Source organism: Eleutherodactylus coqui, chromosome 7 (assembly GCF_035609145.1).
Source record: "Eleutherodactylus coqui strain aEleCoq1 chromosome 7, aEleCoq1.hap1, whole genome shotgun sequence".
Taxonomy (NCBI): domain Eukaryota; kingdom Metazoa; phylum Chordata; class Amphibia; order Anura; family Eleutherodactylidae; genus Eleutherodactylus; species Eleutherodactylus coqui.
Window position 1 is genome coordinate 28,310,843 of NC_089843.1, and position 14,604 is coordinate 28,325,446.

General features: G+C 49.1%; 1 protein-coding gene across 1 annotated transcript in view; it reads left to right on the forward strand.

Moving 5' to 3' along the window:
- Positions 1 to 9,648: 9,648 nt before the first annotated feature.
- The window catches only part of LOC136573457 (vomeronasal type-2 receptor 26-like), a 79,797-nt gene continuing 74,841 nt past the window's right edge, over positions 9,649 to 14,604 (forward strand). Inside the window, exons 1-2 of the mRNA XM_066574747.1 lie at positions 9,649 to 10,011; positions 12,881 to 13,144. Of these exons, the coding sequence (XP_066430844.1) occupies positions 9,649 to 10,011; positions 12,881 to 13,144 (627 nt within the window). The remainder of the gene's footprint in view (positions 10,012 to 12,880; positions 13,145 to 14,604) is intronic.

Sequence of the window (14,604 nt, forward strand, 5' to 3'; positions counted from 1 at the left end):
GTGTATTACTGTGTGCGGCTGTTATATATGGACCCCACATGTATTACTGTGTGCAGCTGTTATATATGGACCCCACGTGTATTACTGTGAGCAGCTGTTAAATATGGACCCCACGTGTATTACTGTGCGCAGCTGTTATATATGGAACCCTCGTGTATTACTGTGTGCAGCTGTTATATATGGACCCCACGTGTATTACTGTGCGCAGCTGTTATATATGGAACCCTCGTGTATTACTGTGCGCAGCTGTTATATATGGGCCCCACATGTATTACTGTGTGCAGCTGTTATATATGGACTCCACGTGTATTACTGTGTGCAGCTGTTATATATGGACCCCACGTTTATTACTGTGTGCAGCTGTTATATATGGACCCCACATTTATTACTGTGTGCAGCTGTAATATATGGACCCCACATGTATTACTGCATGCAGCTGTTATATACGGACCCCACGTGTATTACTGCGCGCAGCTGTTATGAGGACCCCACATGTATTACTGTGTGCAGCTGTTAAATATGGACCCCACGTGTATTACTGTGCGCAGCTGTTATATATGGACCCCACATGAATTACTGTGTGCAGCTGTTATGTATGGACCCCTCGTGTATTACTGTGAGCAGCTGTTATTTATGGACCCCACATGTATTACTGTGTGCAGCTGTTATTTATGGACCCCACGTGTATTACTGTGTGCAGCTGTTATATATGGACCCCACGTTTATTACTGTGTGCAGCTGTTATATATGGACCTCACGTGTATTACTGTGCGCAGCTGTTATTTATGGACCCCACGTGTATTACTGTGAGCAGCTGTTATTTATAGACCCCTTGTGTATTACTGTGCACAGCTGTTATATATAGACCCCACATATATTACTGTGCGCAGCTGTTATATATGGATCCCACATATATTACTGTGCGCAGCTGTTATATATGGGCCCCACATGCATAACTGTCTGCAGCTGTTATGTATGGACCCCACGTGTATAACTCTGCGCAGCTTTTATATATATATAGACCCCACATTTATTACTGTGTGCAGCTGTTATATATGGACCTCACGTGTATTACTGTGTGCAGCTGTTATATATGGACCCCACATATATTACTGTGTGCAGCTGTTATATTTGGACCCCACATGTATTACTGTGTGCAGCTGTTATATATGGACCCCACGTATATTACTGTGTTTAGCTATTATATATGGACCCCACGTGTATTACTGTGCGCAGCTGTTATATATGGACCCCACGTGTATTACTGTGTGCAGCTGTTATATATGGACCCCACGTGTATTACTGTGTGCAGCTATTATATATGGACCCCACATGTATTACTGTGTGCAGCTGTTATATATGGACCCCACGTATATTACTGTGTGCAGCTGTTATATATGGACCCCACATTTATTACTGTGTGCAGCTGTTATATATGCACCCCACATGTATTACTGTGTGCAGCTGTTATATATGGACCCCACGTATATTACTGTGTGCAGCTGTTATATATGGACCCCACATGTATTACTGTGTGCAGCTGTTATACATGGACCCCACATGTATTACTGTGTGCAGCTGTTATATATGGACCCCATGTGTATTACTGTGTGCAGCTGTTATATATGGACCCCACGTGTATTACTGTGTGTAGCTGTTATATATGGACCCAACGTCTTTTACTGTGCGCAGCTGTTATATATGGATCCCACATGTATTACTGTGTGCAGCTGTTATATATGGACTCCACGTGTATTACTGCGCGCAGCTGTTATATAAGCACCCCACATGTATTACTGTGCGCAGGTGTTATATATGGACCCCACGCGTATTACTGTGCGCAGCTATTATATATGGACCCCACATGTATTACTGTGCGCAGCTGTTATATATGAACCCCACATGTATTACTGTGTGCAGCTGTTATATACGGACCCCACGTGTATTACTGTGCGCAGCTGTTATATATGCACCCCACGCGTATTACTGCATGCAGCTGTTATATACGGACCCCACGTGTATTACTGTGTGCAGCTGTTATATATGGTCCCCACATGTATTACTGTCTGCAGCTGTTATATACGGACCCCACGTGTATTATTGTGTGCAGCTGTTATATATGGACCCCACGTGTATTACTGTGTGCAGCTGTTATATATGGACCCCACATGTATTACTGTGCGCAGCTGTTATATATGGACCACACATGTATTACTGTGTGCAGCTAATATATATATACCCCACGTGTATTACTGTGTGCAGCTGTTATATATGGACCCCACATGTATTACTGTGTGCAGCTGTTATATATGGACCCCACGTGTATTACTGTGCGCAGCTGTTATATGAGGACCCCACATGTATTACTGTGTGCAGCTGTTATATATGGACCCCACATGTATTACTGTGTGCAGCTGTTATATATGGACCCCACATGTATTACTCTGCGCAGCTGTTATATATGGACCCCACGTGTATTACTGTGCACAGCTGTTATATATGGACCCCACGTGTATTACTGTGCACAGCTGTTATATATGGACCCCACGTGTATTACTGTGCGCAGCTGTTATATGAGAACCCCACATGTCTTACTGTGTGCAGCTGTTATATATGGACCCCACATGTATTACTGTGTGCAGCTGTTATATATGGACCCCACATGTATTACTCTGCGCAGCTGTTATATATGGACCCCACGTGTATTACTGTGCACAGCTGTTATATATGGACCCCACGTGTATTACTGTGCACAGCTGTTATATATGGACCCACCATGTATTACTGTGCGCAGCTGTTATATATGGACCCACCATGTATTACTGTGTGCAGCTGTTATATATGGACCCCACGTGTATTACTGTGTGCAGCTGTTATATATGGGCCCCACGTGCATTACTGTGTGCCGCTGTTCTATATGGACCCCACATGTATTACTGTGCACAGCTGTTATATATGGACCCACGTGCATTACTGTGTGCAGCTATTATATATGAACCCCACATGTATTACTGTGTGCAGCTGTTATATACGGACCCCACGTGTATTACTGTGCGCAGCTGTTATATATGCACCCCACGCGTATTACTGCATGCAGCTGTTATATATGGACCCCACATGTATTCCTGTGTGCAGCTGTTATATATGGACCCCACATGTATTACTGTGTGCAGATGTTATATATGGACCCCCCGTGTATTACTGTGTGCAGCTGTTATATATGGACCCCACATGTATTACTGTCTGCAGCTGTTATATACGGACCCCACGTGTATTACTGTGTGCCGCTGTTATATATGGACCCCACATGTATTACTGTGTGCAGCTGTTATATATGGACCCCACGTGTATTACTGTGCGCAACTGTTATATATGGACCCCACGTGTATTACTGTGCGCAGCTGTTATATGAGGACCTCACATGTATTTCTGTGTGCAGCTGTTATATATGGACCCCACATGTATTACTGCATGCAGCTGTTATATATGGACCCCACGTGTATTACTGTGCGCAACTGTTATATATGGACCCCACGTGTATTACTGTGCGCAACTGTTATATATGGCCCCTTTGCATAACCTTACATTTATCAACATTGAACTTCATTTGCCATTTTTCTGCCCAAGCCCCTAGCTTATCTAGGTCAGTTTGTAGCCGCACATTGTCCTCCATTGCATTAAATATTTTGTATAATTTTGTGTCATCTGAAAATATTGATATTTTACTGTGTAGTCCCTCTATCAGGTCGTTGATAAATATATTGAACAGAATGGGGCCCAATACTTAACCTTGTGGCACCCAACTAGTGACTGTGGCCCAATCGGAGTATGAGCCATTTATTACCACCCTCTGCTTTCTATCATTGAGCCAATTTTTAATGGTAAATGGCGCTAGCCCCATTGAAAAGAGATGGAGAATGCCGGGGACTTCTGCCACAGCTGTCACAGCTGTGGCAGAAGTCCCCTGCATTCTAGCCCATTGCTTTTAATGGGATCGGCACTGCTGCAGATCCCATTGAAAGCAGTGCTTTCTGCCAAGCCCCGCGGAATGATTATTGGGTAAGTGCTTGAAATATAAGCCCTTCCCCAATAATCTGCCAAAAGTGTGTAAAAAAATTTAAAATATTATTACTCACCTCTCCTGCGCTCAGCCGTGTCCTCCTGCTGGCTTCCCGGCACTGCTATTCAGCTCTTTCTGCAGTCGGGGATTTAAAAATCCCCGCCTCCTGAAAGGGCTTTGCAGATTGGATGAGGGCTCAGCCAATAGCAGCTTCTGCTTAGCTATTGGCTGAGCGCTCAGCCAATCACGCATAGTCCTTTAGCTATTCATTCATCAATAGCTATATCTTAGCCGGGGAGCCAGCAGGAGGATGCGGCTGAGCGCAGGAGAGGTGAGTAATATTTTTTTTTTCTTTTTTTACCACTTATTGATGATTATCGGGGAAGGGCTTATATTTCAAGCCCTTACCCGATAATCATTCAGTGCCGTTCCCATTGAAAGCAATGGGCTAGAATGCTGCGGACTTCTGCCACAGCTGTGACAGCTGTGGCAGAAGTCCGCGGCATTCTCTCTATGCTTTCAATGGGGTACAGCTGCTGTCGCTGGCCCCATTGAAACCACTTGCGATATGCCGGTTCTATACCAGCCTCTTTCTTGCGCTGCAATGCGAGAGTTTTGTCGTGCTCTCGCAGGGCAAGAAAGAAAATATCACCAGTGGGTGGGAGCCCTTAGGTCGGCATATTTCTGGCATAATTGTGTGCGTAATTACAAACACAAAATTTGCATGGGCGATACGCAGTGACTAGATCCCATTAATTTCAATGGGTTCGCTCACATGCACATTTCAGTGATGCAAATATTCCTGCGCATTTGCACACCAAAATTCCCCATAGAAGTCAATGGGGATGTGCAAATGCATGTACAATACGCTGGGAGATGCGTGAAAAAATGTGGAATTCCACAGGAAAAAAATAACACATCTTGAACTTATTAGAATAATTAGCCATTCCAATTGCTGGAAGCATCGGTGATATTTTTTTTGCATGCACAAATGCACATGCCTGCAGAATATAAACTAATGCATGTGCAAAAAAGCATTATTAATTCCACAAATATGCGGCACTCATGCGCACCAAATAGGCTTATGTTCATGTAAAGCTGGACTTAAGCCGCCTTCACATGGGTTGTAAATGCTGCAGAATTACCAGAGTGGCTTTGATTGCAAATTTTCTGCATCATTTAGGTGAGTTTCAAACAAGACAGATTTGCAGTGGGATTTCTCTGCTGATCCTCCGCACGGAAATTCTGTGGCATTTAAAGTAGCAGCAAAGTAGATAACATTCTGAAAATGTCATCCACAAATAACCCGCACAAAACCAATTCTGCAGCATGTCTATTTTATTGCCGTTTCCACTGTGGAATTCACCGCTCCTCAGGGCTCAGTCAGACGGGTGTTTGTTTGTTGTGCGTCTCTTTGCGCAGAACGCAACTGCACAAAAATTTGCGTGATTGAAGCGGGCATCACGCTGAAAAAAACATACTTGGCTGTGTTTATGCGAACATAAAGTGTGCTGCCCGCAATCCCCTGCTATGGCTGTGATAGCTACAGCAGGGGAGTCCTTGGATGTGAAACCCCTGTCACATCCAGGGGTTTCATCTTGTGGTCAATGGGGCCAGCAGTAGCAGCAGCGGCCCTGTGGACATACAGAGAAGAACGCGATCCTCTGCCACAGCTGTGACAGAGGACTACAATGCTATCCCATCGAATTCAATGGAGCCGCAGTGATTTTCAGAGAAGGTCCTTAAATATAAGGTCTTCCCTGAAAATCATTCCTAAAATGTGTAAAAAAAAAAAAAAAAAAAAATATATATATACACTCACCTCCCCGCAGCTGCCAGGGCTCAGGTGTGTCCAGCTGCTTTTTCTCCTGAACTGATTGGAAGTACTTTCAGCAGGTGGGGATTTAAAATCCCTGGCTGCTGAAAGCGCTGCCTCTGATTGGCTGTGCACTGTGACCAATCAGAGGCAGCACTCAGCTATAGAATGACAGCTGAGCGCTGCATGTGATTTGTCCCTGCGCTCAGGCAATCAGAGGCAGCACTCAGCCATTCATTAAATTCAGTGAATGGCTGAGTGTGTGACTATACATGTCAGTGTATGACTATGTGACTGTGTGTGACTGTGCTGCATTGTGCTCTATAGTTATATGTATATGGTTGCTGTTACAGAACTCTTCCTACGTTGCAGTCACCTCTATGATACTTCTCCTATTTTGCATCGGAATCTATATCTAGTCAGTAAGAATACACACACACACATATATATATATATATGTATGTATGTATGTATGTATGTATGTATGTATATATATGTGTGTATATATATATATATATATATATATATATATATATATGTGTGTATGTATGTATGTATGTATATATGTATATAATATATATATATATAATATATATACACACACACTAGTAATTATTAGGACATTTTAGCACCAGTGTTTCTGGGGGCACAATGCACAGCTTACTGGTATGATATAGTAAAAGGGATTGGAGTTGGTCACCGGTCCTCAGCAGCTGTGTGCTTCCAAGACCTGAGACAATGTCACCGTCATGTGAAATCAGCAGCCACATACTGACACGTGACAATTTGTGGCTAATGGAAATGTTTTGTGGTGATGATTGCTGCCATATGCGGACCTACAGTTTATTAAATTCAAGGGTTCACTTATTTGTTCTGTGAATGTTTCCTTAGTGAAATACATGAGTAGTACAGCTGTGTGTTGTTAGTTACATTTTGCTGGTCTAGATATCTGACCGCCTTGTATTAGTAACCAGTGCAGAGAATTCCAAAGGGTTCACTTACTTTTTTTGCAATTGTATAATAGGACAATGATGATCCTATAATTGTCCTTACACATAATTATACCCTTATAGTGATAGAGTGCCTGTTACCGTACAGGGCGGCGCGGGGTCCCCCGGTCAGCGCACGCCGCCCCGGCTTCGGCTCCAGCGTCCTGGAGCTCTGACGTCAGGGCCTACCCGGCAACGAGGGGCGGCCGGTGGGCGGCGGCATGGGTGTGTCCGCCCGTAGGGTGTCGGCTGCATGCCTCCACCTCTCTTGTGCAGTAGTGGGGGAGTTGGCTCTTCCCCCCTCCACCCCTGGGCGGAGTCCTGTGGTCATAAGGCTGGAAGTGACCTGAGCTCACCGCCAGTTATTGGTTCTGTCAGCTCCTAGTTAGTCCTGTCTGCAGTTCTTCTCAGTCAGTACCCTAGTTTGCTCGTCAGCTTCCTTTTCCAGCTTTGCGTTGTGCTCAGTATTTTCTGTTTGGTCACTCCATCTGCCTTTCCTTGTCGGTACTCTGCCCCCCGTTAGTTAGGTACATCTTGTACAGTCGCCAAGTCCCTAGCCAGGGTAGGGACCGCCGTCCAGTTGTCCGCCTGGGGTTAGCCAGGTCGAGGCAAGTAGGCAGGGACAGTGGGGTGCGGTAAGTTCAGGGCACCCCACCAGGCGCTCGGGGGGGTCAGAGTGCCTTAACATAATAACTGGCCCTTAAAACTGTTTTCTATGGAGGCGATCAGCTCCCTCGCGAACCAGCTGCAAGCCCTGGTGCCGGTGGTCCAGGATTTATGCGCTCGTATGGCAGCCCAGGAGCAGCAGGGGTTGTCGCAGGGTCCGGACGCCTCGACCAGTCCAGACCCCAAGTGCCCTCTTCCCGAGGTGTTTTCTGGGGAGAGGAACAATTTTTTTGTTTTCCAACAAGCTTGCAGCTTGTTTTTTTCGGATACGTCCCCGTTCCTCCGGGTCGGAGGCCCAGAGGGTCAGGCTTATAATGTCCCTGCTGCGGGGCTTGCCCAGACTTGGGCTTTTTCCATTCCCGAGGGTTCCCCCTGCCTGCAGTCTGTGGACTACTTTTTTCAGGAACTCAGGGGTATCTTCGATGAACTGGACCGAGCGGGGTTGGCAGTTTCTCGGTTGTTGGCGTTACATCAGGGGTCGCTTTGTGTGGAGGATTATTGCTCCAACTTCAGACGCTATGCGGGTGATACGGCATGGAACGATAGCGCTCTGAAAGACGTTTTCCTGCAGGGCCTCTCGGACGCGGTAAAAGACCTGTTGATTTCCCATCCCGTTCCCGGGTCCTTAAAGGAGGCTATGGAGCTAGCGGTGAAGGCAGATAGGAGGCTCAGGTCTAGGAAGCAAGATAGACAGGCCCGTAGAGTCGGGGAGGTCGGTTGTCCTGTTCCCTCTTCTTCCTTACCAGTCTCGGTTCCCGAGCCCATGGAGGTGGACCCACTGGACCCCAAAGAGCGACGCCGGATTCGATTGTTGCATCATCTCTGCCTCTACTGCGGGAAAGCTGGACAACGGGTGATAACCTGCCCCCTGAGGCTTCAGCGCTCGCAGTCGGAACCGGTGGAAAACCCCGAGTCCTAGGCGATTGTAGGGAGGATCGTCTAGGACTTCAGGTACTTCCTAAGCTTCTGGTACCTTGTCAGGTTAGATTCCGGAATTTTTCCCGACCAGGGCAGGCGTTTATTGATTCCGGAGCGGCCACTAACCTGATAAGCCTGTGTTTCGTTAGACCCCTGATGGCTGAATTGGTGGCGCTGAAGACGCCAATTCGTTTTGCTAGCATTGATGCTACCCCTCTTGCTACGGGCCTGGTACGATGGAAGACCCCAGTGTTACAGTTCACGGTGGGGATTCTCCACTCGGAAGAACTATCATTCCTGGTGATGGAGAAAATGTCGGTAGACATGGTACTAGGGATGCCGTGGTTGGCGTTGCACAACCCCCAATTCGATTGGGCCACCCGGGAACTGACTCATTGGGGACCATCCTGCCATAGCCATCTTGCTCCCCTTCCTCTCTGCTCAGTAGATACCGCGCTCATTCCGGAATACTTGTCTGACTTCCGGGATGTGTTTTCCAAAAGCCTGTCAGAGACCCTGCCTCCTCACAGAGAGTGGGATTGTGGGATAGACCTTATTCCAAATAAGCCCATCCCTAAGGGAGCCATTTTTAACTTATCCAGGTGGAAGCACGAAGCTCTCAATGTCTATATTACGGAGTCCCTGGCCAAACATCATATTAGGCCATCCTGTTCCCCTGCTGGGGCGGGTCTCTTCTTTGTCGAGAAGAAGGATGGGACATTGAGGCCTTGTGTAGATTATCGGGCCTTGAATCAGATCACAGTCAAGAACCAGTGCTCTCTGCCTCTGATTCCTGACCTCCTGAATCAGGTGGTGGAGCCCACTGGTTTTCTACACTAGATTTAAGAGGGGCTTATAATTTGATCCGTATCCGCGAGGGGGATGAGTGGAAGACTGCATTCAATACCCCGTTGGGACACTTTGAATGTCTTGTGATGCCATTTGGCCTTTGTAATGCCCCTGCGGTCTTCCAGGGGTTTATGAATGCGGTCTTTCACGACGTCCTGGGGGTGTTTTTAGTCATCTACCTCGACGACATCCTGGTATATTCTCCTGACTGGGACTCTCATGTGCAGCACCTTAGGTTGGTACTAACCCGGTTACGTGAGTACCAGCTGTTTGTCAAATTGGAAAAATGTCTGTTTGGCACTCAACAAGTGTCTTTTCTAGGGTACGTAATTTCTCCGACTTCCGTGCAAATGGAGTCGGATAAGGTGGCAACTATCTCCCAGTGGGTCCGACCAGGTAATCTGAAAGCACTCCAATGGTTCTTAGGTTTTGCGTATTTCTATCGCAAGTTCATTAGAAACTACTCGATCATCGCTCAACCATTGACCGACCTTACCAGGAAGGGGGTACGATGGTCACCTGAGGCCCTGGAGGTGTTCGATCATCTCAAAAGGGCATTCTCGGCGGTGCGGGGCGAGGTCGAGTATGAGGTTCAGGAAATCCTGGATTCTCATCTGCGATGGGGGACCTTGCAATATCTGGTGGCTTGGAAGGGTTTTGGTCCTGAAGACCATTCCTGGGTGGCTGCACGGGAAGTTCACACTCCCGTGTTGGTACGGCGTTTTCACCGTCGTTTTCCGGATAAGCCTGGTCGGGTTTCCGGGGGCCCAGAGGTCCCCCGTCAGAGGGGGGGTAATGTTGCCGTGCAAGGCGGCGCGGGGTCCCCCGGTCAGCGTGCGCCACCCCGACTTCGGCTCCAGCGTCCTGGAGCTCTGACATCAGGGCCTCTCCGGCGACAGGGGCCGGCTGGTGGGCGGCAGCGTGGGCGTGTCTGCCCGTAGGGTGTCGGCTGCATGCCTCCACCTCTCTTGTGCAGTAGTGGGGGAGTTGGCTCTTCCCCCCTCCGCCCCTGGGCGGAGTCCTGTGGTCATAAGGCTGGAAGTGACCTGAGCTCACCGCCAGTTATTGGTTCTGTCAGCTCCTAGTTAGTCCTGTCTGCAGTTCTTCTCAGTCAGTACCCTAGTTTGCTCGTCAGCTTCCTTTTCCAGCTTTGCCTTGTGCTCAGTATTTTCTGTTTGGTCACTCCATCTGCCTTTCCTTGTCGGTACTCTGCCCCCCGTTAGTTAGGTACATCTTGTACAGTCGCCAAGTCCCTAGCCAGGGTAGGGACCGCCGTCCAGTTGTCCGCCTGGGGTTAGCCAGGTCGAGGCAAGTAGGCAGGGACAGTGGGGTGCGGTAAGTACAGGGCACCCCACCAGGCGCTCGGGGGGGTCAGAGTGCCGTAACATAATAACTGGCCCTTAAAACTGTTTTCTATGGAGGCGATCAGCTCCCTCGCGAACCAGCTGCAAGCCCTGGTGCCGGTGGTCCAGGATTTATGCGCTCGTATGGCAGCCCAGGAGCAGCAGGGGTTGTCGCAGGGTCCGGACGCCTCGACCAGTCCAGACCCCAAGTGCCCTCTTCCCGAGGTGTTTTCTGGGGAGAGGAACAATTTTTTTGTTTTCCAACAAGCTTGCAGCTTGTTTTTTTCGGATACGTCCCCGTTCCTCCGGGTCGGAGGCCCAGAGGGTCAGGCTTATAATGTCCCTGCTGCGGGGCTTGCCCAGACTTGGGCTTTTTCCATTCCCGAGGGTTCCCCCTGCCTGCAGTCTGTGGACTACTTTTTTCAGGAACTCAGGGGTATCTTCGATGAACCGGACCGAGCGGGGTTGGCAGTTTCTCGGTTGTTGGCGTTACATCAGGGGTCGCTTTGTGTGGAGGATTATTGCTCCAACTTCAGACGCTATGCGGGTGATACGGCATGGAACGATAGCGCTCTGAAAGACGTTTTCCTGCAGGGCCTCTCGGACGCGGTAAAAGACCTGTTGATTTCCCATCCCGTTCCCGGGTCCTTAAAGGAGGCTATGGAGCTAGCGGTGAAGGCAGATAGGAGGCTCAGGTCTAGGAAGCAAGATAGACAGGCCCGTAGAGTCGGGGAGGTCGGTTGTCCTGTTCCCTCTTCTTCCTTACCAGTCTCGGTTCCCGAGCCCATGGAGGTGGACCCACTGGACCCCAAAGAGCGACGCCGGATTCGATTGTTGCATCATCTCTGCCTCTACTGCGGGAAAGCTGGACAACGGGTGATAACCTGCCCCCTGAGGCTTCAGCGCTCGCAGTCGGAACCGGTGGAAAACCCCGAGTCCTAGGCGATTGTAGGGAGGATCGTCTAGGACTTCAGGTACTTCCTAAGCTTCTGGTACCTTGTCAGGTTAGATTCCGGAATTTTTCCCGACCAGGGCAGGCGTTTATTGATTCCGGAGCGGCCACTAACCTGATAAGCCTGTGTTTCGTTAGACCCCTGATGGCTGAATTGGTGGCGCTGAAGACGCCAATTCGTTTTGCTAGCATTGATGCTACCCCTCTTGCTACGGGCCTGGTACGATGGAAGACCCCAGTGTTACAGTTCACGGTGGGGATTCTCCACTCGGAAGAACTATCATTCCTGGTGATGGAGAAAATGTCGGTAGACATGGTACTAGGGATGCCGTGGTTGGCGTTGCACAACCCCCAATTCGATTGGGCCACCCGGGAACTGACTCATTGGGGACCATCCTGCCATAGCCATCTTGCTCCCCTTCCTCTCTGCTCAGTAGATACCGCGCTCATTCCGGAATACTTGTCTGACTTCCGGGATGTGTTTTCCAAAAGCCTGTCAGAGACCCTGCCTCCTCACAGAGAGTGGGATTGTGGGATAGACCTTATTCCAAATAAGCCCATCCCTAAGGGAGCCATTTTTAACTTATCCAGGTGGAAGCACGAAGCTCTCAATGTCTATATTACGGAGTCCCTGGCCAAACATCATATTAGGCCATCCCGTTCCCCTGCTGGGGCGGGTCTCTTCTTTGTCGAGAAGAAGGATGGGACATTGAGGCCTTGTGTAGATTATCGGGCCTTGAATCAGATCACAGTCAAGAACCAGTGCTCTCTGCCTCTGATTCCTGACCTCCTGAATCAGGTGGTGGAGCCCACTGGTTTTCTACACTAGATTTAAGAGGGGCTTATAATTTGATCCGTATCCGCGAGGGGGATAAGTGGAAGACTGCATTCAATACCCCGTTGGGACACTTTGAATGTCTTGTGATGCCATTTGGCCTTTGTAATGCCCCTGCGGTCTTCCAGGGGTTTATGAATGCGGTCTTTCACGACGTCCTGGGGGTGTTTTTAGTCATCTACCTCGACGACATCCTGGTATATTCTCCTGACTGGGACTCTCATGTGCAGCACCTTAGGTTGGTACTAACCCGGTTACGTGAGTACCAGCTGTTTGTCAAATTGGAAAAATGTCTGTTTGGCACTCAACAAGTGTCTTTTCTAGGGTACGTAATTTCTCCGACTTCCGTGCAAATGGAGTCGGATAAGGTGGCAACTATCTCCCAGTGGGTCCGACCAGGTAATCTGAAAGCACTCTAATGGTTCTTAGGTTTTGCGTATTTCTATCGCAAGTTCATTAGAAACTACTCGATCATCGCTCAACCATTGACCGACCTTACCAGGAAGGGGGTACGATGGTCACCTGAGGCCCTGGAGGTGTTCGATCATCTCAAAAGGGCATTCTCGGCGGTGCGGGGCGAGGTCGAGTATGAGGTTCAGGAAATCCTGGATTCTCATCTGCGATGGGGGACCTTGCAATATCTGGTGGCTTGGAAGGGTTTTGGTCCTGAAGACCATTCCTGGGTGGCTGCACGGGAAGTTCACACTCCCGTGTTGGTACGGCGTTTTCACCGTCGTTTTCCGGATAAGCCTGGTCGGGTTTCCGGGGGCCCAGAGGTACCCCGTCAGAGGGGGGGTAATGTTGCCGTGCAAGGCGGCGCGGGGTCCCCCGGTCAGCGTGCGCCACCCCGACTTCGGCTCCAGCGTCCTGGAGCTCTGACATCAGGGCCTCTCCGGCGACAGGGGCCGGCTGGTGGGCGGCAGCGTGGGCGTGTCTGCCCGTAGGGTGTCGGCTGCATGCCTCCACCTCTCTTGTGCAGTAGTGGGGGAGTTGGCTCTTCCCCCCTCCGCCCCTGGGCGGAGTCCTGTGGTCATAAGGCTGGAAGTGACCTGAGCTCACCGCCAGTTATTGGTTCTGTCAGCTCCTAGTTAGTCCTGTCTGCAGTTCTTCTCAATCAGTACCCTAGTTTGCTCATCAGCTTCCTTTTCCAGTATTTTCTGTTTGGTCACTCCATCTGCCTTTCCTTGTCGGTACTCTGTCCCCTGTTAGTTAGGTACATCTAGTGCAGTCGCCAAGTCCCTAGCCAGGGTAGGGACCGCCGTCCAGTTGTCCACCTGGGGTTAGCCAGGTCGAGGCAAGTAGGCAGGGACAGTGGGGTGCGGTAAGTTCAGGGCACCCCACCAGGCGCTCGGGGGGGGGGGGGGGGGGGTCAGAGTGCCGTAACACTGCCAATGATCATCAACAACAACAGCCCCATAAGCATGTCTGAAGATTCAGCAAGGGTGGGAGATAATTTCTGATGCTACTTAAAGGGGTTGTGCAGTTGTAAAACTATCTCTGAACAAGACCAAGGGGAGGAGCTTACAGGCTTGTTTAAGGATGCATTTGACAGTTTCAGTTGGAAGCACTGATTCTGACAAGCGATCATCAGATAGTAAAAAACTTGTAAATGTTGTCTGACCCTCTAATGGATTTTCACGAGGAACCATTTGGATTAAAGGAGATTTCCAGCTATAATTGATAGTCAGGCGTTGACTGGTGGTGGCCCACCAACCGTAGTTATATGAAATAAAGTGGATTTTTAGCACATTTTTGGGTCTCTGGATGTAGTGGCATAGGAAGGGGGGTGCGGCAGGTGCTATCACTAAGGGGGCGACAAAAAATGCTCCACACCAGGCACCACCTGACATTGCTATGCCACTGTAGTGGCACCTCTCATATGTTTCAATCGTCTCTTCTTTCCTCTGTTATCCTGAATAAGGGCTGCTGCAGATGAGCGTAAGCACAAAAACGCTCGCTCCTGTGCAGTATGTTTGTGCAGTGAAGGAGTCTTCTTGCATCAAGTTCAAGACCTGTGTGTTTTTGCACAGGCATTACTCGTTCACATGGGCGATGGAACCGCTCTTGTCCTGATTTAAAAGGCTAATTAGCCGGTACCGGTGTTTGCAGGTATGCACATGTGCATATTTTCCCACTTCCAGTCTTCTATAGGGACCTTTGTGGCAGAAGTGTGCAC